At 49.3% G+C, this 26,204-nt stretch overlaps 1 protein-coding gene across 1 annotated transcript in view; it reads left to right on the forward strand.

The window, feature by feature from the left end:
• The first annotated feature begins 5,677 nt into the window (after positions 1–5,677).
• ASIC2 (acid sensing ion channel subunit 2) overlaps positions 5,678–26,204 on the forward strand; it is a 999,134-nt gene continuing 978,607 nt past the window's right edge. Inside the window, exon 1 of the mRNA XM_055325634.1 lies at positions 5,678–6,354. Coding sequence (XP_055181609.1) covers positions 5,800–6,354 — 555 coding nt within the window. The 5' untranslated portion in view covers positions 5,678–5,799. The remainder of the gene's footprint in view (positions 6,355–26,204) is intronic.

The raw sequence follows: 26,204 nt of genomic DNA on the forward strand, positions 1-26,204 counted from the left end.
TATGAGCATGTGTGGGACAGGGGGTAGGAGAAGGCAAGATATATTAGTGAAGCCAATTAAAAGTCTGGGTATCTCCCAAGCAGGGCTACCTTTTGAGCTCGGTATGCCTGTGATACCAGAAGGGAGGGGTGGAGCACTGTGACAGAGAGGGCAGAAGGAGAAAATACTACTAGGATTTTGGTCCCAGCTCTGGAAGGGGGCAAAAACTTGACACTGCCTCACAGAGCACCAGCTCCTAGCAGTGTACACAGTGCTCCTCCAGGTGGAGCCTCTCACCAAGGAACAGCATATCACTGTAAGGGCTCCCCTTTCTCTCAGGCGATGGGCTGAGAAAGTGTTCTAGCCAACTCAATTCTTCCAAGGTTCAAACTCCCATTGTGACCAAAGGACCATGCCTATTTGTAGTCGGGGAGCAGCCTGTTTAGCAGGCCACAGTTTCTAGAAACGCGGGTGCTACTAGGCTTAGCCTAGTACTAGGCTGCTAGAGTGTGTAGATCATCCAGATGCCACCCTCTCAGTTCCTATAGTGGCCCCTGTGGCCTGTAGGAAGACGTTGGCGAAATTCCTGCTGATGCCTCTTATACAGACACCTGGAAACAGGAAGGAACCACAGCAGCCAGTGGGCTAAACTCAGGGTGGTTTGGCTGGTGATTACTCATGAGTCCTGGCCATTCTCCCCCTGCACTGGCAGTGAGTCTACTATTCTAAAGGGATTAGCCCTATGGCTTGGACAATGGGAAACTGAGAGGTGGATGATCATGAATAAGCCCACATGAGGTCAGAAAAGGTGGAAAAACATCTGGATTCATCTGCAAAGGCCTGAGGCAATCCTGTCTTTCCACCTCCCAGCTCACAATGCTCAGACACCCCGTGGCAATCAGGAAGCTGCTGCCCTAGCCCAGGTATAAGCCTTAGCAACTGACCTTTCAGTTCATACAGCTGTCTAGGTGCACAGGAAGAGTGGCCACTGTGGCACCCGGGTGGGCTGGCATCTTACCCAGGACGCTGGAATGCCCTTGAAATACAGTGATTTGGTTAATGCAGTACCCACATGTTTTGTGTGTTCTAAACAATGCCTGGGGCAACTGCCGAAGGGGTCTGGAGCTATCTACTGGGGTTTCCAGCTGGTGAGAGCTGGGAAAATTGCTTATACTGGCTCCTTCCCTCTGAGTAAGGATTCTGAATATGCCCGGTTTGTGTGTACACTTGGCCTAACTCAGCTTTCCCTTATCACCACGAAAACCAGGCTGCCACCATCAGAGGATTAGAGAAGCTGATGCCCATGCCAGATACATAGTCATCAGGGGTCACATTCCAAAGGTCATATTGTGCAAGACTGGGCACAGGAACAGGATGTTGAATGGAAGTTTCATCTCTCTTAAAACCTATAAGCAGTGACTTAGGGAAAGGAAAAACAATATTAAAGCAGCAGACTAAATTACTAACAAGTAAAATCACTGTGACCAGGCAGTCTAAAGAACTGTCCCAGGCTTTAATACATTTGGGTGATCAACCAATATGGCCTGTTGTTCCATATGCCAGAATGGGGACCCCTACCGAGACACCCAATGCCATAAGGTATGGAAGTTTCTCGAAGTAGCCTGGACTCTTAACTGTGGATCAGTGTGCTATGTAGCTGAAAACACCAAGCCCCATCACACCCAGGAGAGGCATTATCTACTGGAATTTGCAATAAGTCATCCCACCAAGATGGGTGAATTGCTGTGCGCCCCTCGGTGAGGGGGAACTCTTCACATCTTCGTGGGGATCCTGCTGTAAGGTTGCACACTGAAACGGTTGAAAACACTGTCTGGAATGGAACACGCACTACTGGGAGAGGGGGAGGACATGGGGGGCTTGGGCTGGCATAGCCCGGCCTCAGTCCATCTCCTCACACCTGACAGTGCTGCTCACTACACATCCCCCTCTGCCCACAACGCTGCCAACATGTATGGTACGAAAGCCAGATTATGTTCCTAAAACTGCCAACCTCCGTCTCCCCAAGGCCAAGTGCACACGTTCTGTTTTCCACTGGTACAATCATTTGGCCACTGTCTTTGTCTCCTCCACTGGCCTGGAAGACAGCACACACAGAAGTCCTTACTGAGTTCACCCAGCAAGCCTTAAATGGGAACTGGCAAAGCCTGTCTTTACCGAGCTCTGAAATGTCTAATGGGAAAAGCTGTCCTCCAAAATAAGATGGCCTTGGACATTATTTCTGCCTCACAAGGAGGCACCTGTGCCATTATCCAAACAGAATGTTGTGTGCTCATACCTGATGAGTCTGCTGATGTATCATCTTTATTAAATCACATGAGGACACAAGTGGACATCCTAAGTGATCTCCTCAAACTAGGGGACTTGATAAATCAATGGTTCAGATCACAGGGTGGGCACTTCATGGAAAAAGCTGTTTGGGGGATAATTTTTTTTAATTTTTTTTAAATTTATTTATTTATGATAGTCACAGAGAGAGAGCGAGAGGCAGAGACATAGGCAGAGGGAGAAGCAGGCTCCAAGCACCGGGAGCCCGATATGGGATTCGATCCCGGGTCTCCAGGATCACGCCCTGAGCCAAAGGCAGGCACCAAACCTCTGCACCACCCAGGGATCCCTGTTTTGGGGATAATTATCCCAATTTGTGTCTTCTCTTGAATATGCCAAGACTGTTGCTGTCGTACCTGTCTCAACGCAACTAGACAGCTGCCAAAATGAGCCACCTCCATGCAGGTGAAACCCCTTGCTCACTGCTCAGGCACACAGCGGAGGAGGGCCTGTGTGTGAGATTATAAGAACCTTATTTCACGAGGGGTGAAATATTGGAAGAGGTGAATGAGAGGACGTGACCACTGCTTAACCCTGAGCCTGACACACGGCAATCAGAGGCTCCTCACCCCCTCCTCTGTCCTTGGACTGTGTATTCCGCTTGCCTTCTCCACGCTAGTAGGTGCCGAAGGACAGAGCTTTGAGAGAGCAAGGTGTGGTTGAGAACATCTAGATGGTCTATGGGACAGAATCCTGTAAGGCCTCTACTTAAACATTGAACATTCTAGAAGGCAAGCTGATGTGGAGATCTGCATGACTTGTGAAACCCAAGACGAGTGCTGCTGGTTAAATTCCCTTGTTTGTAAAATGTGCCACCTACTACACTGGAGAGGTCTGCCTGTTTCTTGATCTCTCCTCGCCCTTCATGTCCAGGGACTGGTTTGCAAACCAATACCACCTCTACCTGCCCTGAATCCTGAGTTATCGAGAGTAAGAAATGTGTTCTTTTCCTCTTTGTTTCCCCAAAACCAGTATCGTGTCTGGTGCAGTTGGAGTTCAACACACTTGTTAAACAGGCTGATGAGCCAAAATTACAGAGATTCATTGGGGAAGTCTTCCTATAAAGGAGGATCTTGAGCTGAAAAATGGACAACAGGGATGTGGCCTGATAGAGAAGAAGGATAGGGATGCTTTCTGTATGTAGCACGAGGAAGTGGTACATGTGTAGTACGTGCATGCATGTGAGAGCACGTGTGTGGGCAAGCGTGCGCACATGCGCAGGTGTGTAATTGGGAAAGTGGGGTATAGAAATGCTTGTCCCCTTCCCACATTTGGGAAGGAGTGTCTGGATCTGCTTCCTGAGCCGGTGTATTGGAAGTGAACATGCCTGAGATCAAGGCCTAGCCCTGACACTTATTGTATGTGTAACTTGGACAGGGCACTCCACTTGTGAGTCATGCTTTCTTATCTGAGGTAGACAACAACACACGCCTGTCAAGGTGGCTGGAAGGGTTAAGTGAGGTAAGACCTCCTCACACAGGTCTTGACACAGGATAGTAATCCTTAATTTTGGCGCCCTGGTTTTGAAAACCCTCTGCCTATCTGGGTAGCCCTACACACAGGGGTCTGGGACCTCTGAGATGACACGTTCGTGACGTTGGCTAGCCTCTGCCATTTGTGCTTACTTGCAATGCGTCTGCACTCTGAGCTCCTGGGATCAATACACCACTAATTCAATGCCACATGTTTATTGCCTCCGAGAGCATTCTGATACTACTGTTCTGTTTGGATCTGGTTTAGCAAGAGGGCAGATGGGCTGGAGAAATATTTCGAGTAGATACAAACCAAGAGGGACATTCCCTAGCCTGCCTTCTTCTCAAACGCCTTCCAAGGAGTATTTAAGCTTGGCCTGTCCCCGGGGGGAGGGGGGACACACCAGGTTGGCTCAACAAGGCTCCTTCCTGTGGCTGTGCCCCAGCTTGGCTGTGTGCATTGGGTTGGCCCCTGGAACTTCCTGTTCCTTTTCTCCTGATGGGATTCAGCATCACTGAATCTATAGGTTCCAGCCATTTGATCCCTGGCACGGGGCAAACCACACCCACCTGCTAGCAGGGGTCCACTTCCAGGGTATTTTTCAGGAAAAGGAGGTAGGCAGCTGAAACCCCAATCCTTAGCTCCCATCTCTCAGGCTCCAGCTGTGCTTCCATCTGGTAAACCCTGGGGCACAACACACACACACACACACACACACACACACACACACACACACCCCGCCCAAAGGGAACGCAGCCAGCCCTACCTGGAACCCCAGCTGTCAGTGCTTCAGATACAGAACCCCCGGACAGCAGTTCTGGGAGGAGGTGGGGGGCTACTTGTTGCTCTCTCTCTGGGTCTCCAAGGGGCCCCGGGGTCCCTGCTCCCTGCAGTGTTCCCCTCCACCCGCCGGCCAGCGGAGGCGCACTGGGGTTCCAGATTGCTCCTCCCCTCCCGCCGGTTCCACCTCTCCCCTCGGGAGCCCCCAGGCTGAGTGCGTGACCTGCGGGCAGAATCCGGGCGGTCAGGTGCCTCCCAGCCCCCGCGGGGGGGAGGGGGTCACGTCCTCACCCCCAGGGCCAGTCCTCCGCCCCCACTAGCTCCCTCCAAAAAAAGCCAAAAAGAAACTTTCGCGGGGCCCCCTCCCCCTCCCCTCCCCCCCCCCCCGCAGCCCGAGGGAGGGGGTGTGCGGGGCGGGGAGCCGAGGAGGCCGGCGCGCTCGGAGCCCTCCGGGTCTCGCCTTCCTTCCGGAGGCGGCGGGGGGCGGGGGGGGCGCGGCCCGCGGAGCCCCGAGTCCTGCCAGCCCCGGGCCCGCGGCCCTCCGCGGCGGCGCGCTCCCTCCTCTCCGGGCGTAAGGAGGGGCCCGGGGCGCGGCGGCGACCAGCGGGGTCCGGGGCCCGGGGCGGCGGCTCGGGGCTGGGGCTGGGGCTGGGGCTCGGGGCTGGGGCTCGGGGCTCGGGGCTCGGGGCTCGGGGCTCGGGGGCTCCGCGCTGCGCCCGCCCGCCCCCGCCCGCCCCCGCCCGCCCGCAGTGCATCGCCGGCCGCTCCCTCCCGGGGATGCTCAGCGCGGGGCCGTCTGCACCGCTTACCAGGCTCCGGGCTGCCGAGCGACTTGTTTGAAGCCTTTTCTCCCTCGCTCTCGCTTTTAATCTTGTCTCTAGTGGCGTGTGTAGGGGGGAGGACTTTATTTCCATTGGCTAAGCTCTCCCTTCCCACCCACATCTCTTCCACATCACCTTGGTGTCTCCCTAAATAAAACCAGCCCTCCTTATCGCCTGGAAAAAATCAGGAGCTAGAGTTTGAATGGGTTTATATAAACACTCACCCCTGGCAGCGTGCGGCTGGGCTCCCAGGATAAACTCAAGGCGCCTGGCCTGAGGCTCGCCGGGCCGGTTCTCTCCCTTGAACGGCAAAAGCTTTGAGCAGAGAGCCCGACGACAGGGAACTCTTCCCCGAAATTGGATCAACCTGAAGCCAGTTGCGGAACTGCACAGGGTCCCCATGGACCTCAAGGAGAGCCCCAGCGAGGGCAGCCTGCAGCCCTCTAGCATCCACATCTTTGCCAACACCTCCACCCTCCACGGCATCCGCCACATCTTCGTGTACGGCCCGATGACCATCCGGCGTGTGCTCTGGGCCGTGGCCTTCGTGGGCTCCCTGGGCCTGCTGCTGGTGGAGAGCTCCGAGAGGGTGTCCTACTACCTCTCCTACCAGCATGTCACCAAGGTGGATGAGGTGGTGGCCCAAAGCCTGGTCTTCCCGGCTGTGACCCTCTGCAACCTCAACGGCTTCCGCTTTTCCAGGCTGACCACCAACGACCTGTACCACGCCGGGGAGCTGCTGGCCCTGCTCGACGTCAACTTGCAGATCCCGGACCCGCACCTGGCTGACCCCACGGTGCTGGAGGCCCTGCGACAGAAGGCCAACTTCAAACACTACAAACCAAAGCAGTTCAGCATGCTGGAGTTCCTGCATCGCGTGGGCCACGACCTGAAGGATATGCTGCTCTACTGCAAGTTCAAAGGGCAGGAGTGTGGCCACCAGGACTTCACCACGGTGAGTACTTGGCTTTCAGCTTACTCTTGAGCTCGGTTCTCTTGAGAAGCACCCCGTTGGGGTCTCCCTGTGCTTCAGAACAGGAGAGAGATCGGTGCCTGAGTTGAAGGCCGAGAGGGTAGTTGGCCAGAGTTGTTGGGACTGGTCGGAGGAGTCTGCCTGCTGGGATGGGGCACTGTCCTCTGGTCAGATGTGGAGGGTGAGCAGGGGGCCTGTGGTTGGGGATCACGTTCCCAGATGTGCTGACGTGGCCTCCTCCCAACTAGAGGGAGGAGGCCTGAGCTGTCCGTTGTCCAGGGCACTTGGTATCTGAGCTGTATGATTGGAACAGCTTGTCATTGACGAGGTGGCATTTTTTTTTCTCTCTCTCTCTCTCTTTCTCTGCTCGGAAGTGGCATCAGGCACTGCATCCTGTGGGCTGGGCTGGAGCTAAAGCTGCCAGAGAAGGGGGTGTGGGGCCCCAGGCAGCCTGGGTGGTTCCAGTGGCTTGGGAAGCTTGCTGGAGCAGGTGATGCTGCCCAGGGGGTGGAAGTCTCTGTGCTTCCTTTTCTTGTGTGGATTCCGAGCTCCGTGTGGGGAGAGGAGACCCCGGGGGACCCCGGGTCTCCGTCCGGTCTGCTGGCAGGTCAGAAGCAGAGAGATGTCCAGGGTGCTTGGGCCCAAGAGGAGCGTGTAAGTGGAGGCCCGTGTGTAGGAGGATGGTCAGTGAGATGCCTGTGAGGGCAAGGCGGTCCAGGCTGGCTCGTCTGAGAGCTTCGGCTTGAAACTCAAAGGCTCGGTTTGCTATCTGTGCAATCGCTTAACAACGTGGTTGCGAGAGGAGTGGTGTGGGGAGGGGGCGAGCAGCTGTGGGATTGGAAAGCCTGGAGGAGGAGTGTGGAGCTGAGCAAAGAGGAAAGGCGGAGGGGGATGTGGCTCACGTTCAGGATGGGGCTTCCTAGAGGGGCAGAGAAAGGATGGGAGGAGAGCTGTCGCTGCCAGGGTTCTCTGTCCAATCCGTGGGCTGCTAGGCATAACTCGGCATGAGGGGTCAGACTGCAGCTACGGACACCTCCCTATTTCCAGGCAAGTCTGGGGCATCGGGGGCCATGGGACCCTCCAGAAGCCCAGGGTGGCTGCTACTCTCAAAACTGCTTTAGGGAGAACCCAGAGCTTTTGAGTCTCCGAGCCTGGAGCCAGATTGCAATGGTAGGTTCTGGATGGCAGGTGCAGCAGTTGCAAAGGAACTGGACTCTGTCATCGGCACTTGTCTGGGCCCTCTGCCTAATTAAGGCATGCCCTGCCTTGCCGATAGTGCATCCATTCCCCACCCGCTCTCAGATCCACTGCCTACTGGCCTCTCGCTCTGAGTTTCTGTTAATGCCACAAGCAGTCTCTGCCTGCAGCCTCTGTGCTTGCAGTTGGCTGAGATTCTGGAGAAGCCCAGAGTGCCGGGGAGGAAGGGGCATCGCCACTTGCATCCCATAGAGCTCTGTTTCCTGGGGGAGCTGTTTTTACTGTCTTAAACATTGTGAGAAAGAGCACAACAAAATCCGTGGTAGCATATTTATGCTAAAGAGGAAGAGGGTCTGAGCTGGGGAAAGGGACCAGCAGTCCTGGAAGCCCTTCTCAGTGGAGCAAACCAGACCCTAAAACATGTCATACACAAATAACATCCTAAGTGGCTTGAGAGAGAAGGGGAGCATGCCTCATTCTTGGAGGCCGAAGCGATCCCTGGGTCTCACCCGTGCTTTCTACTGCCGTGGCAACTCTCGGCTTCACCACTGCACCTGCAGCTCAGAAATGCACTTAGCTGTTTGTCTGTCTGCCTCAACACACACGGAACTCACAGAGAAACTGCAGTCAGTAGCAGACCCGGGACTGAGTTCTCAAGCATCGGCGTGTCCAACTAGTGGTTTCCTCTCAATTCATGACCAAGTTCCATTTCCAAGTACAGGTTCTTTGACCTCTGTTTGCTGTTTTGCACTTAGCCCATCTTTTGAGTTATTGGAGTACCAGGAGGCCAAAGATCAGGCCTTAAAGCCTTATTTGGACCTTTGACCTCTCCAGGATGTCTCTCAAATAGTAGAGTTGCTTATGGATCTGGTTTATTAAATAGTAAGTGGCACGTCATCATCTGCCCTCCCCAGCAAGTCCAGGACGGATCTGGCTGAGTGTTCCCCCTTGGACTGACCATCGATGTGTGACCTGCTCCAGCATTGAAAAGGCAGCAGGGAAAAGGGGGTGAGCCTCAGGGTTGGATCCCTCAAGCCGTTCGGGAAGTTTCATAAAGGGCACCCACTCCAGGAAATCTGGAGGAGGCCTCAGGTGGACAGCTGATCTTTCTCACCCTGTGACCCCAACCGGAAGCCATGCTGAGCCTCCATGAGAGGGGACGTAGCACCAGGCTGGTTCCAAGACCTTGTAATGAAGGGTTACCCTTCTCACTCCCACTTCGTACACTTGTCCCTTTTGGCCTGGGGTATAAAATGCTGATTCTGGGGCTCTCGCACCTCAAGAGGGCAAAGAACCTTGCAGGAGAAATCTAGTTCACTGGCGTTCTTGCTCATTCATTCTCTCTGCTGCTCATCCCTCTCCATTTGGCTTGTTAGGCTCTACCTGGGTTAGTCCTATACTGGGTGGCTTCTTGCCTTACATGCTGTGGCTGACTTATTAGAGAAGTTGAGTATGGGGCAGGGGATGTCCCAGGTGGATCGCTTTTTCTGTTTTTCTTTTTCTATAAAGCATACCTAGTGCAGGGTTAATGCTTTTGCATAAGCTTTCTTATTCCAAGTTCTTAGCTGGTGTGCAGTGAAGTGCATAATACCCTTTAATTAGTGAATGAGCCGTGATTCTAGCAGAGGGAAAGGCTGTTTGTGGAGGTTAAAAGTCCCAGGAAGCCAGGTGTGGATGTCTGACTACCATGTGAATAGGTGTGTCCCATGCTGATGCAGGTATCCTCTTAGCCCTCACCTGGGACGATGTGAATGCAGATAGGCACTCATTTGTCCTTCTTGGAAAAGCAGAACAGGGCTTGATTCCATAGTGCCTGCTTGGGGAAGATTGCCCCACTGACCTCAAGTGGAAGAACGGAGGTCTGGATGGGGTGTCTCTGGCCATGACGGTGGACGATTTAAGATTAAGATTAGAAGCCACTTCTTGGCTTGAATAGGTTTGAATCCCAGCTCTGTCGTTTTCTAGCTCCTTCCCTGGGTCATGTTTTATATCCCCTCCAGGCCTCGACTTGCTCCTGTAACATCTGCTATTAATATGTGACTTTCTCACTCGCAGGGTTGTTGGCAAGAGGAGTCATATGAGACACTACAGGTGAATGTCCTTTTGTACTTTGTGACAGCTGTGCGGATGGAAGGCGGGGCTGTTCTCCATGTTAGGAGGAGGGTTGTTATTGTCCACCTCACTTGACCTGTCTGCAGCCACCCCCCCCCCCAGAAGTCCGGTGAGGAGTCACGCTGTGAGGATGAACCAGGGGGGTGGAGGCGGCTGCCGCTTTCTCTGTTTGGAGCGCAGGGCTAAAGCCCAGCCTCATGGAGGCAGGAGTTCTTAGAGTCGAGGTCACAGTTGGGTTCAGTAGCTCACTATGGTTGACAGGTGGCAAATTCATTTTTCGTGACTACATGTGACTATTGCATGTGGTTACTCTGCTCATCACATTGTGGTTCATCTGCTTCCAAGTTCAGGAATGCCAATGGCTCTTCAGTTGGCACTTTAAACTCTCCCTGGTTGTATGTGTTTGTGCTTTAAACCTGAGATTTCTTTGGAAAGGTGTTTCGTTCTTTTCTTCTTGAAAGAAAGGTCCCTCCACAATGAGATCTTGTTAGAGGCACATCTGTGGGTCTTATTCAGCTGCATCACATAGTGTTACAAAGATGTGGAGGTGAGGGTTTAGGAAGCTCACATGCTTGGAATTCTTGTCCCAGGCTGGCAGGTCCACAGCTAACCTCTCAGTATTTCGTATTACACAAGGAACAGGTGTGTGTAGACTGGGCTTTCGGGAGAGATCCGAGTAGGAATTCCAACTGTACCCCCATTCGCTGTGTGATCTTAGGCAAGATTCTTAGCCTCACTTTCCCCATTTTTAAAATTGAAGCAGTAATACCTGCCACTTGGAATTGTACTGATCCAGAGAGGTAAAGTATGCCAAGAGCCCGTGTGTGGCAGAGGCCTGCCTGGTCCATACGGGGCAGGCCCCTTGCTTCGCTGTGCAGCCCACAGGAGTGTTGACTGAGCCTGTGCTAGATGCTGGCTCTCTTGACTCCAGGCCAGTGCTCTTCCCACTCTTTTTTTACTGTGACTCACCATCAGCTTTAGAGCACAGGCTTCTGCTGTGCTTGTGGGGTTCTTCTCGTGGTGCTTAGACTCCCACTTTTCTCAGGGCCTTGGTTCTTATCGGGTCTGTGGCCTAAACATCCTCTCCTCTTAGCCACCATCTGGGCTTCCACATTGCAACTCATGCTACTGACCCCACCCCGGGAAGCTTATGCTGCCCTGGCCCTTGCGAGGAGCCAAGTGACCTCTGTATGAGGCGTAGAGCTTTTGCCACAGTGTGTCATGTTACTGCACACACAGTCGTTCCTTTGTCGACCCAAGAGAACACCTGCTATGCGGCAGTTATATATAAAGCCAGCCTAGGCCTTTGCCATCTGAGAGCTTACAGCTCATTTCCCATCCCCTCTAGATGGAGGGCTAGTTGAGAACAGGCATCTTGTCTCATCAAACACGTTCTCTGCACACACGATGCCAAATACAGGGCCCGCACACAGCCAGTTGTTGATTAAAAGTTTGCATTCTGTTTCCTCAATGGACCCAGAACCCTTTGTCTGTGAGCCTTTCTTACTTACTTTTGGCTTTCTCACCTCTCTTTCCACATTTATTTATTTAAATCTGACTTGTCCTTTAAAAATCCAGCTCTAATGTCTCTGTAGCCTTTTCCAGGAAACCATTGCCATTCCCTACCCCCCTCCCTCATGGCAATAATCTAAATGAGTTTCTTCCTCCTCTGTCTTTGAAAGAGCATTTTGGCTCCCTCCTCTGTTGGAGCACTCATCATGCTTTTCCTAACCTTAGGCTCATAAAGTGTTTACGCTAGAAGAGACCCCAGAGATGATTTGATTTAATACCTGAATTCTTTAACCACTGATAATTTTTAAATGTTGCTTATTTTTGTCTGTCCTCCCTGTAAGACATGAGGTCTTTACTGACCTTATATTCTCAGGGCTTGGAACTGCTTAGCGCATGTGTCTCAAAATGTGTCTTCAAAGTGTGTTAAGTGAGCTTGACGTTACTGGAAGGTAAGGAGATACCCTAGCTGATATGAAGGGAGATAGCCATTTTTTTCAGCTTCCTTCTCCAGCGGAGGTATCTGGGATCCCACCTGCATCGGGATGATGTACCTCATTATTATCATTATTTTAATAATACACTTTCTGATGACAGCAACAGTCCATGCTTATTGGAGAACACTTGGGCAGTGTGAGGAAAGAATAGAGAAGAAAGAAAAAGTAGCCTACTTTTAGCATCCTGGATGCAATCACAAATATATTATTTTGGGGCTTGGGAGTAGCTCCATCCGGTCTCATGATGTGTGGCTTCTTTGTGTGTCTGTGTGCCTGGGACCACACCACCTGTACATCTGGTGCCTTGTCTGGTATGCAGCACATGCCCAATCAGTGTCAGTTTGCTCTCTTTTTCTTGGGTCCCCGGAGTAGTGTTCAGGGTATTAGAGATTCCCTGAAAGGTCCATTGAGAATAAAAGTAAAACCCAAAGATATGTCTAACCCCTCTTGTGGGCTATGTTTTGTCTTCTATGCCAGAAGCACCAGGGAGTTTGTGAGGGTGAATGGTAATCACCCCTCTTAACTCCGTCTCCTTGGATTTTAGGTTCACAACTGAACACCAGTTATTCTCCGTTGGTGGCACTTTATTGATAGTTGACCTGAGGCCATCTCGGTCCCACTGTTCATTGTATATTTGCTAGGATGAACCACAGATACGTTCATTGATACTAAATGAGATCTCCTGACCTTGCTTCTGGATGAGGCCCAACCTTATGATTCTGGGGAGTCATGAAGACCATGGACAACAAAGACCGTGAGGTTCTTTTTGTGTAGACCAGTCCCGTCTGCCTCAGTATACGAGTGTAGACCTAACTCTTCATCACCTGGCAAGTCTCTGGGCTCTATGATGAATGGTCCAGATTGCCCCTTTATTCCTTAAGGTGCTTGGAAGTTTTGTGAGCATTTGCCATGTCCTTGGAAAGGTGACCACTGCCAAACAGGAGTGAACATTTTTCTATGCTGCCAGTTCTTGTTTGTAGGATGTTAGGTTGTGGCTCTCTGGAAGAAAAGCTTTCAGGAGTATATTGAATTCTCTCTGATGTGTTGGATGGATAGAGAAGTGACTGGAAACTGACTGTTATAATAACCCCCACTATCTACTTGCAGAGAAAAGCTGATACTATCGCACAGGCCACAGAGCTAGTGCCTCCTTGCTTGTGGGGTGAGTCTGTACTTCTGTCCCTGGGAGTCCGTAGACCTCCAGAGTTGCTGATGAAAGAAGGCCACCTGAGAGCTCATTGACTTGGTAATCGGTCCCTTTCCCCCTCTCTATCCTTGGTTCTCTTTTCCTCCCTACAGACAGTCCTTCCCTTAATGAAGAGATGAGTTCTAGGAAATCTTCTGTAAAGCGAATCCTAGTTTGCTACTGATTTCTTAGTAAGAACTAAAATGGGATCCCATTAAAAAATCCCCCAAAGACCCAATTGGCAGCTTTTAGCACCAAGTTTGCTGTCAGAACTATTGCTCCATAGAGCAGTTCATATTTCAAAGTACCAAGAATCCCATTCTCTCCATCAGACCAAAAATATATCACCTAGGTCAAGAGATATCTGAAAAGTATGCTGTGTGTTTTCTCTTTTTTTTTTTTGTCTGAATGTTGATGTGTGATAGAACTGGGTTGAAATAGCAAACACGACTGTAGGGCCATTTGACCCACAATCTATTATAACCTGGAACTAATGGCCTACATCATCACCCCTGCAAGTGTGAAATTCCATATATTACATTTCTCACATGCATAGACGTAAAACTGGTCCATACAGACTGGTCTTCTGGGTTGTTACTGGGTAGCGGATGCTTCTAGAAATACATGTTCATTATTTGAGAAATCTGAAGCTTAGGATAGAAGCTTGTTTATCAGGTTAGACTTTATTTGGGAACAACATTCCAACAAGTATCATCCTTTGGATGCTAAAGCATCTTTCTATCTCTCAGTACTTATTTTCTAATGATTCAGGTATGCTCTGTATTGATTATTTCAGTGATCATGGAAATTTATACTCAAGAAATAAAGCACTAAACATGGGAGGAATGTCTTTGCCTAGATTTATTGACTTCCGTTGATTGAGTCGTACAACCTTGGGCAAGGTAATTGGCCTCTAGGGGCCTTAGTTTCCTCATCTGTAAAACAAAGGGGTTCCAAGGGTTTTCCCACCCAGAGAGCTCTGGTGCAATAAACTACAACCGACAATACTTACTTTTCTGATCTCATGTCTGTTCCCTGAAATTACAACTTTTAACTTCTGTTTGGGAGAGGGAGTTGATGTTATTTTGTAACCAGATATATTTATCCATTTATTTGTGTTTTTTTAGATAGATCTGTGCAGTGGAAGCAGAAACACTCTGATACGCTGTGTGGCTGTAGTGGGGTAAAGGGAGGCACGGCGGCCTTCTCTCAAAATCCTGTGAGCCGTTACGTGTCTGCTTGCAGCTTCTGGATCTGATAGAAAGTTGCCATTACACCTTGCCCTTTGCTTGTGTGAGCCGGGATGTGTGGATGAATTAGCAAGGACCTCTTTGGAAGATGCTGCCCAGATGCCCTTTGCTGCTGCTGGGGGTGCATTTCCTGACCACTCCTACCTGTACTGATGGCACTCCCACTCCCTGAAATATCTGGGAAGTTATTCACCTCCCTGCCGCCTGGGGCAGCCAATGGCCAGCGACTAACTGACCCTGGAGGACAAAAACCAGCCATCTTGCCTCAAGATGGAACACCTTGGGGGTAGTTTACACTGCAGGGTTTCCCACGGGATCAGGCTAAACTGGGATTCTCCTGTGGTTTCAACATCTTTGCTGTTGAGGTTTTGTTTCAACACCTTTTCTCCCGTGCCCATATCCTGCGTGCCTCACCCCCTGAAGTCTTTCCCTCAGTAAGTCACCTGGCTAAGAAACCCTACCTTAGGCCTCGCTAGGGAAGACAACCTATGTCGTGATGAGTTTTAACTTCTCCATCTGTTTGGTAACATGGAGAATCATCTGGGCGTATGGAACCATGTCTAGCTTAGAAAGAAGGAAACACCTGTTCAAAAGTCTTTTAAACCTCAAACTTTCTAGATCTGTGTCCTCAACTGGGACCTGTAACAATTTCCAGGGGAGATTTCTTTTTTTTTTTTTTAATTCTAATGAGCATCTCTCTAATTAGGATTCACACCTCTGGGCACAGCTGACTTGTGCCTCTTTGGAGCTTCTTGTCCAAGGAAAGCCCTTCCTGAAGTTGCCTATTCCCTCAGAGCTGAGTTATCTATCCCTTATTCTTCTAGCTGCTGCATACCCCAAGTGGCTCACCTTCTAGCACACACCTTCACCAGTCTGAATTCTCATCTTATCCCAGTTCTGCTCAGAAAATCTGTCTTTCCCAGCATCCCTCCCCCACCCAGCCTCCACCACCATTTCTTCCTGGATGTGCATCAGTTATCCTCTGAGCCACAAAGAGGAGACTTTTATGTTGGTAGTGGCTTGGGCCTATCTCTAAAGCAGGAGGCCGTGAGCCATGTTTGGCTGACCAGGGGTGGTATTCCTCATGTGTCACAGAAATCGTGAGTGATGAGGAGTGTAGGAAAAAACTGAGACTCATTAGCTTGAAAAGGAAAGTGGGTGACCCAAGGCAGGGCAACTGCCTTCTTCAAACCCTTGGAAGGCAGTCATAGGGAAGAGGAGTGAAGCCTTCTTTGTGCAAGACCAGAGGGCAGAGCTAGCCCCAGTGAAGGTAGAGGACAGAAGTTCAGAGAGGTGGATACTGACTGATTGGAAGGAGCTCTCTTGGGAGTACCTGGTAACCTGTCATCAGCTCCAGCCAGGCCACACAATTGCTTTTTGCCAGTGCTGTAGAGGTTGATCAATGTAAGGTGAAGAGTTGGATTTACCGGCCTCTAAAGTTACTTCTAATGCTGAGCATCCTTGATTTATTTCCTTCCTGAAGAGATATTTGAAATCAGAGGTGAGGGCCATTGGCATTTAGCATTGGAAAGATCTGATAATAGATGCAAGTCAGCTCATCTAGCCTGCAGAACCGCCCCATTTCCCAATAGCATGTAGTGCTGAGGCTGAGTGTTTCAGAAGCCAGGAATAAAAGGGTGCTGTAGGACAATCCTTGCAGACAAGAGAGCAGATATTCAGTTTGTCCAGACAGGTAGTATGTGGGTGCTGGTAGCCAGGTCTTGGAGTGTCTGTCCAAAGACCTGGCCTTCCGAAGTACCTATGCATGTCTTCCTTGAGAGGTTCCCAGAGAGATTTGTCATAAATTCTGGGCTCTAGATTCAATCCTAGAGAGCAAATCTTGGGTATAATTTGGTCTAACCTGGTTCCATGTAGGGTCTGGGGAGACTGAGAGGTATATGGATTAGGGGTGATTCTGGGGTGGGTGGAGGTAGAGATAGACTAAGCTACAGGAGGGTGGGAAGGAGGCCAGTCTGGCCCAAAGAATGCCCTGCTCCAGAGCACCAGGGGATAGTGGCAAGTGTTGGAAAGATGAAAGGGCTTTGGCACCTGAGATAATTACATAAGAGATTAGCTTTCTGGTATAATCATGGAATTTAGGGCCAGATAGGTGCGTGCCCCAGGCTTGTGTGACTGTGATTTTTTGATTAATTAGAAATATATATTTGGTCTTTTTTTCTGGTTCCTGGTACAAGAGCTTTAAAAACTCTTGTAATTTCCTGAGGGATTGGAGTGAGAGGAGCATTTCTGGTTGCTCATAATAAGGGTCTTTCAACCATACTTGATTTTATGCTAATGAAGTGACTCTCGGTGGCCCGAGATAGCTTTAGGATGAAGGCTGGTTGCCAGAGGAACCAACTATCTGACCCGAGAGAGGGCTGAAGATTGAATCAATCCTAAAGACCAATGATTTAATCCAGTGTGCCTATGTTATGGAACCTCCACAGAAGTCTCTGAATGAAGGGATTTGGAGTGGTTTTGGGTTGGTGAACATGTGAGGGTGCTGGGAAGGTAGTGTGTCTGAGGGGTTATGGGGGCATGTGCCCCTCCCCCATATCTTAGATACAACCTGTATTGTATCCTATAAATAAAACAATACCACTATATAAACCTTTCCTGAGTTCTCTGAGCCATTCCAGCAAATTATTGTACCTGAGAAGGGGGTTGTGGGGATCTCTGATGTACAGCTAACTGGTCAGAAGCATAGGTGGCCTGGACTCATAATTGGCACTTGAAGTGGGGGGCAGTCTCGTGGGACCAAGCCCTTAGTCTGTGGGGTCTACACACGCTGTGGGTAGTTCACATCAGAATTGTTTGGCACAAGGGGAAAGCCCGCACATTTGGTGTCAGAAGTCAAGGGATCTGGGAGTCAAAAACAGAGCTTACTAATGACCTCGGGCAAATGATTTACTCTCTCTGGGCCTCAGTTTCCCTATCTGTTACAGAATAATAACCTTGGCACTTGCCTCATAGGATTGTTTGCAGTCACGGAAGGAAGTGATAGAAGTGAAACTTCTAGCAATGGGCCAGATGTAGAGGGCCCACTATTTTGTGGCTGTTGTTATTTTTATTATGACTAAGATGAGCTGGTGATAAAACATAGTGTTGGGGGTTCCAAAAGCAACAAGATTGTTTTGGGAAATCCATACTGACATCAGCAAATCTCAAGCGTATGGAGAATGAGGCTGCAATCAAGCCTGGCACTCAGCTCCTGCTGTTACTCTTGGGTATAAGCTACTGGAGACACCAGGAAACGTCACAACTAGAATTCCTCGCGTTTGGTCATCACTGCGTAGTTTACAAAACCTGTTAATTTCTGGCATTTTCCGAGCATAGAATATATCCCAGGCACTGTTCTAAGTTAAAGCAGGTCACATGGATAACTCGTTTAGTCTTCACACCGGCCCGGACTCTTTTTTTTTTTTTTAAGACTTTATTTGTTCATAAGAGACACACAGAGAGAGGCAGAGACATAGGCAGAGGTAGAAGCAGCTCCCTATGGGGAGCCCAATGTGGGACTCAATCCCAGGATCCCAGGATCATGACCTTAAGCGTAAGGCAGACGCTCAACCACTGAGCCTGCCAGGTGTCCTGATAACTCTTTTTTTTTGTATGGAAAAAATTGGCGCTCTGAAGGGCTAAATGACAGAACTGGTGTCCCTTAGCAAGGAATTGGCGGAACTGGGATTTGAACCAGAAACTCGGGTTCCAGATCCTGGATGCTGTCTTTACAAGATGCTATTTGATTCCACCCATAACTCTGAAAAGTGGAAAAGGTAACAACATATCTGTTTCACAGCTGAGCATACATAAGGCTCAGAGAGGTTTGGTGACTGGCACAGGGTCACTCAGCAAGAAAGTGGTACTCTTGGGGAGTCGGGCCATGCCTTTTGATTTCCTTGGGGTATTTGCTGTAAAGCCATCAAGCTTATTTGTACAGGGCTGAGATGAGTGAAGTGAAGCCATTCGTCAGCAAGTCTTCAGCTCAGAAGGGTTGGGGTTTAGGCCCAAGATCCCTCCACTTACTTGCACCCTCCCCTGGGAACCAGGAGCCTGGCAGCTGCCCAACCCAAAGTAGAACAGGAAGACCGCCCAGTCTCTTAGTTCATCGCACACAAGGTGGAGGTGCCAAGCAATCCTGGAAAGCTGGAGAAGCCCCTTCTTGGCCGGGGTGACACTTGGGATCTTTCCAGATTGCCAGATGGGGAGCTCAGGGGTCTGACCCTAGGAAACCAGTGGTAGTTTTCTAACGTGGATGTGATTCTGTCCTGCCCGCCCTGTCTGCCTCTGCCTCTGCACTTGAACTCCGACTGTGGGTGGCAGAAAGGATAACTTCAGGAGCAACGGATGTGTTTAAGGGCCTGGGTGACTAGAGCTTGGTATTGAGAGCTTCTACTTCTGCCTCTGAACCAGTGACTTGAATTTGGACGTCCAGTCCAGATGTGCTCCGGTTGACTGATTGGCAGGTAGCAGAACTGGTACAGTGGTTCAGGGATGGGCTCCGGAGCAAGACTGCCTTGATTCGAATTCTACAGTCATACGCTAGTTGGGCAAGTTTTCAGTTTGGTTTGGGGAGAACTAAATAATTTGTCAAGTTGTCACAGTTAGACTTCAACCTATCTGAGTTTCTTCTCATCCTTCCCCCTCCTGCCATTTCCACCCACACGTCAACCTTTTGACTTCGCCTCTAAGACTCTATTCTTCTGTTTCCTCCTTCCGTTCTTTCCACTGGAAAGAACCCAGTGGGATTCTCTAGAAGGTGTTCTCTTGTGTTTTCTCCCCTTCCATGAGATGTGGCAGCCGAGGAACCTCACCAGAGTGATGAGCCCAACATGATTCCAGGTTCCTGCCTTCTCCCGGTGGCCCTGAGAGTTGTTTGTCCCTCTCTTCATGCAGCGTGAGAAGGCAGTGATGAGAGAGGAGCATCTCCATGAATTGGAAGTAACCATGTCTTCTAAAGTTTGGGCCAAGGCTGCTTCTGCCTTCCTGGAATGATTTCTTAGCAGAACACCTTCCATCCCCTGGGCCTGTTAGCTATTTCAGGGACATTTTAAGTGGCTATTAACAAATGTTGAATTATGGCTGCAAACCTCTGGGAGCTCAAGTGACATTCACATGAATCACAAGTGAGCTCTGTGCAGTCAAGGCTGCCACAATGGGCTGGGATTAAACAAACAAGGGCCATTGTTCTCTCCAAAGTAATGAAGCAAGAACACTGCTCCTTGGAGCCTGTGATCTCAGGCAGCATGCCCCTTAGAAGCAGGACGCTGTCCAGGACACAAAGCTCATTGCTGCAGGGCAGACAGATGCTCTTTGGTTTGCAGAGAGGCGTATTCAAGCTTAATATTTGGAGGTATTTACCAACCATCAGCATGTCCGGGGATATGCCAACCAGTCTTGGGAGTTATGAGTTGCCCAGAACATTGATTCAACAAACATCTCTCGAGCACTTCCTACATTCCAGGCTAAGCTCTAGAGAAATGGAAATCAGTAAGGCCCATCCAAGAATTTGAGATGCTCAGTCTAGTGGGGAGGCTGAGCAGTAAACAGATTACTTAACACTAAACAGCCAAAGTTGGCACAAGGTCCGGAGGTAACACTGGGTATCTCTTCCAAGAAGAGAGGTATAATTTTTTCCCCCTAAACAATTTCAAACATGTTGCAAGACTAGTTCAAAGAATTCCTATGTGTCCTTTCCCCCGTGTCCCACTCATGTCTTCTCTGGCCAGAGGACCTCATGCAGGGTCACTCAGCTGTCACATGCCCTAAGCCTCCTTTATTCTGGAATTGTTCCTTAGTTTCTCCCTACTTTCATGATCTTGACATTTTTTACAATTCAAGGGCAGCCATCTTGCAGAAGGATTTTCAGTTTGGGTTTCCCTCTTGATTAGACTCAGATGACAAATTTTTGGCTGAATTTCATAGAACTGATTCAGGATTCTTCTTACTATCTCCCATTCAGATGCACATGATATCTATTTGTCCCAATACTTATCATGTTAATTTTTATCACTTGATTAACATGGTGTCTTCCAGGGAAACACTTTGAGACCGTGTAAAACCCCATTTCTCAACTCTCTCTCACCTTCTGGTTTCATTGTCATTGATTTTTCTTGCCTGAGTTATTTTTTTTAAAGATTTTATTTATTTATTCATGAGAGACAGAGAGAGAGAGAGAGAGAGAGAGAGGCAGAGACACAGGCAGAGGGAGAAGCAGGCTCCATGCAGGGAGCCGGACATGGGACTCCATCCCGGGACTCCAGGATTAGGCCCTGGGCTGAAGGTGGCGCTAGACCGCTGAGCCACCTGGGCTGCCCACTTGCCTGAGTTAGTAGGGTGATGCTCGCCAAATGGTGATTCACTAGTTCCATCATTTCATCCACATTTATTAGTTGACTTTCTAAAACACAGAAGAGCTCTCTCTCTTCTCTCTTTTCATTCATTTATTAATTTAGATCAATGTAGTTTCAGATCTCTTTTATTCAGTGGGTTATAATCAGTTCATGTCATTACTTATTTCAAAACTCCAATTTTCCCATACTTGGGAACCTCTTCAAGCTGGCTTTTGTGTTCTTTTGACATTTCCCCACAACTTTTGAGCAGTTTTACAGTTTCTGACCCAGCTAGATGTTCCGGTTCATCTTTTTCTTTTCCCCACTCAGTCCTGTAATTAGTAATTTCTGTAATTTCTCCAATGAACTCTGATTCCTTTTAGTGGGAAATGCTCTTTAGAAATAAGATCTGGGTTCTGGGTATGCTCATTGCAATTAGGGTGACAATGCTCCCTGGCTCAGTGGACAGAACTAGGATATATACATATACATTTGCATCTGCAGTGAAAACCATGACCTCACACCAATACTTCCCAGACCCAATGTGGGGCTTGAACTCACTACCCCGAGATCAAGAGTCACGTGCTCCAGGCAGCCTGGGTAGCCCAGTGGTTTAGTGCTGCCTTCAGCCCAGGGCATGATCCTGGAGACCCAGGATTGAGTCCCACGTCGGACTCCCTGCATGGAGCCTGCTTCTCCCTCTGCCTGTGTCTCTGCTCTCTCTCTCTCTCTCTCATGAATAAATAAATAAAATCTTAAAAAAAAAAAAGAGTCACGTGCTCCACCAACAGAGCCAGCCAGGCACCTCTCACAACAATACTTCCGATTCCAACCTAACACTGCAGGTTTCATTTTAGATTTTTCCTCTTTCCAAGTTAGCCTCTCCTTTCTCCACCAGTAGAGAGCCAGCCTTCCATTATCTTATCTACTTGTTTGCTCCATTCCCTTGAATAGAGACCATCTCCCTATTCCCTGGGCCCCTGCTCTGCTTGGATGCCTCCTCACCTGGGCCCTGTCCTCAGGGGTGATCTTCTGGCCATGCTCCAGTGCCCTCTTTGCGTGTGCTCTGGCTGCTAACAGGCTGCCTCCTATTTTTATTCAAATTTCCTCAATTGTCCCCCAAACATTCTTACAGCTTTTTAACTTTAAAAATTCAGCATCCACTCAAGATACAATCAAGATTCATGTGCTGCATTTGGTTATCCTGTCTCTTTAATCAAAGAGCTCTCCTCCAACATAACACACGTGCACAGTTTTTAAAAATAGCTTTATTGGGGGGATCCCTGGGTGGCGCAGCGGTTTGGCGCCTGCCTTTGGCCCAGGGCCCGATCCTGGAGACCCAGGATCGAATCCCACATCAGGCTCCTGGTGCATGGAGCCTGCTTCTCCCTCTGCCTGTGTCTCTGCCTCTCTCTCTCTCTGTGTGTGACTATCATAAATAAATAAAAATTAAAAAAAAAAAATAGCTTTATTGGGATACAATTCTTATATCCTACAGTTTATCCATAGAAAGTGTTAAGTTCGGTGGACTGTGTGCATTCAGTGTTGTGAATTTTAGAATATTTCATTACTCAAAAAAACACACACAAAAAAAACAAAATAAAACTCGTGGCCACTTGCTCGTTCCCTCCCTCCCTCCTCCAAACTCCCCTACTTTAGCCTCAAGTGATTACTAATCTACTGTCTGGCTCCACAGATTTGCCTATTCTGGACACTTTGCAATCATGTGCTACAGTATGCGGTCTTTTGTGACAGCCCTTTTGTGTAGCATAATGTTTTCAAGGTTCATCCATGTTGTAGTTTGCGTCAGAACTCCATTTCTTTTTATTCCCAAATGCTGGTCCACTGGATGGATGGATGTGCCTCATTTTATTTATCTTCATCAGTGATTGGACATTTGAGTTGTTGCCATTTTCAGCGATTATGAGTAATGCTGCTATTCACACTTCTTTTAATATTGACTTTTGGAAGAAAATAAACCATTTGGGTTTATACAATCTGATTATTTCCTGGGGGTTTTACTTAACCTGCTCCTTCTTTCCCTGTGTTTCCTGTAAACAGGGAGTTAGGCTTAAGGACTGGATGAGATTGAGGGTAATGATGTGGCAAGAGGACGCCATAGACGAAGCTGAGTACTTTCTATTGCATCACAGCAGGAAAAGCGTATTGTGTGGTTGTCCTACTCTTAGAGATGCTGGTTTTGATCATGTGGTTAAGGTGGCAACTGCTGGGTCTCTCTGTTGCATTATCTCCCGTGATCAAATGATCCCCATCATTTCTGGGATGATAGATGCTAAGGTACTCTGCAAATATTTTGTTTACTATGATATTTGAACTGGAATTAACGGTTTCATTAGAAGTTGCAAAATAGTGATTCCCCCATTCTATCATTCTTTCTACATTAATGAGCTGGTGTTCTTTTGTAAAGGACATTCCCTCATCAACTGGGAACCAGCTATGGTCCCTCCTGTATAGGCAGGGTGAATACTTCTTGTTATTCTTAAATTGCCAGTTCTCAGATGTTAGAGTTGGTATAGTAATTGCCATGCTGGGCTCTAAGGAATAGTGAGTTCCTAGACAGACCAGGGATTAGGTGTTCACCACAGAATGTTGTTGGATGGGAAGGGAGCAGGAAGGTCAGTAGGTAGGACTCCACTCAGCTGTAGTCAAGGCAACCACAGACTTCTTCCAGGTGCCATGGTATCCCAAGATAGGGATGCTCATCTTTTAGACATAGTTCTCCCAGGTCCTGAGCCCGGGCTGGCCTGGGACAGAGGTGACAGGCACTAGGATTGGTAGGACAGGGTGTGACAACACTGACCACAGGGCACAGAGCAGGTTACAAAGTGTCAACTGTAGAATCATAATGATTTGGCCTGTCCCTTGGTGTCTCATCACTTCCCTGGATCCTCCCCAGGTAGATGCCTGATAGTCATAGGGCCTTGTACCTGTCTCCAAGGGATTCGTGCAGCAGCCCCTCCTCAGTGGGAGATGAGGTGGGGCAGAAAGGGAGATCTCATGTGTGGATTCCATTTCATTGAACTCCTGGGATAAACGAAGCCAGCAAGTCATCTACTGATCATTTGCTGTGTGCCAGGCAGGGTTGGAAAGCATGTCCCAATGATGCAATGAGAGAGGTCTTTTCCTCCTCCTGTGTTGTGTGCATGACTGAGGCACAAGAGATTTAGGAAGTCACCAAGGTCTCAACGTTCCTGGTTCCATTCACTTTCCTGTTCCTCCTTTCTAGGAAGTGCATTCAGAGTGCATGAAGAAGAGCTTCTGCTGGGAGGGGGCACAGGGCCATGGCCCACCTGGGGCAGTGTCACATTCTTCTGCCTCCAGCGTGTATTTCCCTGCATCCCTGGATAACCCAATTACAGCTATCTGGCTGTAAGCCTGGAGGGGGCACTTCTAGGTGCAAAGGGGGTGGAACGGGGTGGGGCTCACAGAAGGGAGAGGCACCCAGTGGACACAAGTACGACAGTCCCCAGGAACCCACGGTGTCATGGCTCTGCCCCTTACCCTGCATCCCCTCCTGATATTCCACAAGCAGAGGCAGTGCTTCCTTCATACAAGCTGCTCTCTGCCTTGCCTATACTGGGGCGCTAATTATCTGGCATGCTAATGAGCCTGGAGGATTAACACAGAACGTGGGTAATGATGATTTCACTTGATGGATTCAAGGCTACCTTCCTGGGAAAATATTTCAGTCTGTTTGCTGGGAAGGCATCTCACAACCAAACAGCATGTGATGACTCAAGTCTCAGTTATGGAGACAGAGTACCTATCCACAATGTGTAGTTTATTCAACTTGCTGTTCATTCATTCATTCATTCATTCATCCATTTTGCATTCCCTGAGGGCCTGTCTTGTGCCAGGAAGGATAAGGCACATCCCCTGCCCTCAGGCAAATGTCATATTTTTAGAGGCTTGCAGATACATAAATACAAACTTTTGATTAGAACTGTCATGAGAGAATGCTCTCTCCTGTGCATGGCAGGGCCAGTGCCTCGCAGAGGGGAAAGGGATTCATTACAACTGAGAGGACTGGAAGAGCTGCATGAAGAAGGTGGCATTTCAGCTAGCATTCAGGTGGAGTAGAATTTTGACAAGGGGAAGGGGCAGGTGAGGGTACCGCGGGTCCAAGGAGCAGTGCCTATGAAGCTCCAGGACAGGCCGGCCCGGGGTTTGCAAGGTATGTGCTTGTGTAAAGTCAAGAGCAGGAGGGAATGCTGCAAGTCTAGGCTGGAGACTAGTTGCGAGGGACCCTAAGCTGTCTGCTGTAGGTCATGGGGAGCTACTGAGTGTTTTGAGCGACATGATCACATTATCTTTAAAAAAAAAAAAAATTGTTGGGCAGCCCTGGAGGTGCAGCGGTTTAGCGCCGCCTGCAGCCCAGGGCTTGATCCTGGAGGCCCGGGATCGAGTCCCACGTGGGGCTCCCTGCATGGAGCCTGCTTCTCCCTCTGCCTGTGTCTCTGCCTCTCTCTCTCCCTCTCTCTCTATGTCTGTGTCTCTCATGAATAATAATAATAAAAAAATTGTACTTGGCAGCATCCTGGTTGAGCATGGCTTAGATAAGAAAGACATTGCAAAAAAGATGATTACCATTCTATTGTTTTGTTATGATTTATTTATTTTTTAAAGATTTTATTTATTTATTTTGAAAGAGAGCATGTGTGAGAGCAAGTGCTTGAATAGTAGGGGAGGGGCAGAGGGAGAGGGAGAAGCAGACCCCCGCTGAGCAGGGAGCTGGATGCAGATGCTGGGCTCCATCCCAGGACCCCCAGGATCATGACCCAATGAGCCACCCAGGCACCCCTGTTTTATTATTATTTAAATTGCAAGAGTCTTGTCTTTATTGGACTCTTCTTCCCTTTTAATCCTTTCTTTGTGGAGTTCAAGTCCTTGGTGTGAGTTACTGACCCTAGGGTGTCAACAATACGTGGGTACTGAGAAATGGAATCATCATGTACTAGGAGAACTAATTGAGGCCAAAGGGGAAGGTGAAGGTCTATGATTCTCAATATTGGCTCCCTGTTGGAATTACTTGGGGGGCTTTAAACAATACTCCAAAGACATCTGGTTTGAAGTCTGGGCATTGGGATTTTTCAAAGCTCGGTGGGTTAGTTCAAATGCTCAGCCAGGGTTGAACACTACTAGCAAGAGAACCAGCAGCCATGGGGAGTTGGCAGCAAATCCCAGTGCTAGGTTTTGCTGACTGGTCTTCTACCATGGTGCTAGCACTTGCCGTGGTCCTTAGCCCCTTTCTCTCTGGCGCAGCTTGCATGCCTGCCACGTTCGTGTCCACAGCGTGCCCGTGACCAACGGGCAGGCCTGTTCGCCACGGCTTGGCCGCAGCAGACAAATGCAGTTCTCAGCTTCTGCTGGCCGGGCCAGAGCTGGCTGAGGCCTTCCTGGCCAGAACTCAGAGAAGCTGTGAGGTTCTGCTCTTGGAACTATTAATTAAGGGCCTTCCAATTTCCCCGGCAGGAAGAGCCTTTATTTCATGGAAAGTATCCTGTTTGGCTTTGGAGCTCTGACAGGTCTGTCTGTGGGGTCTCAGGCTTGACTTTCTGGTTGCCAATCTCTCAGTGATGCCTGTGGCTGGCAGGATTCCAGAGTTCAGGATGCTGTTCTCTCTGCCCAAGTGAGGGGTATGGACTGCAGGAGCCGCAGAAATCACTGCCTATATGGGGTCCAGGGGACCAGAGTTTACGGGTGGGAGCTCTGTGCTCAGCTGCTCGCT

Source organism: Nyctereutes procyonoides, unplaced genomic scaffold (genome assembly GCF_905146905.1).
Source record: "Nyctereutes procyonoides isolate TBG_1078 unplaced genomic scaffold, NYPRO_anot_genome, whole genome shotgun sequence".
Lineage (NCBI taxonomy): Eukaryota > Metazoa > Chordata > Mammalia > Carnivora > Canidae > Nyctereutes > Nyctereutes procyonoides.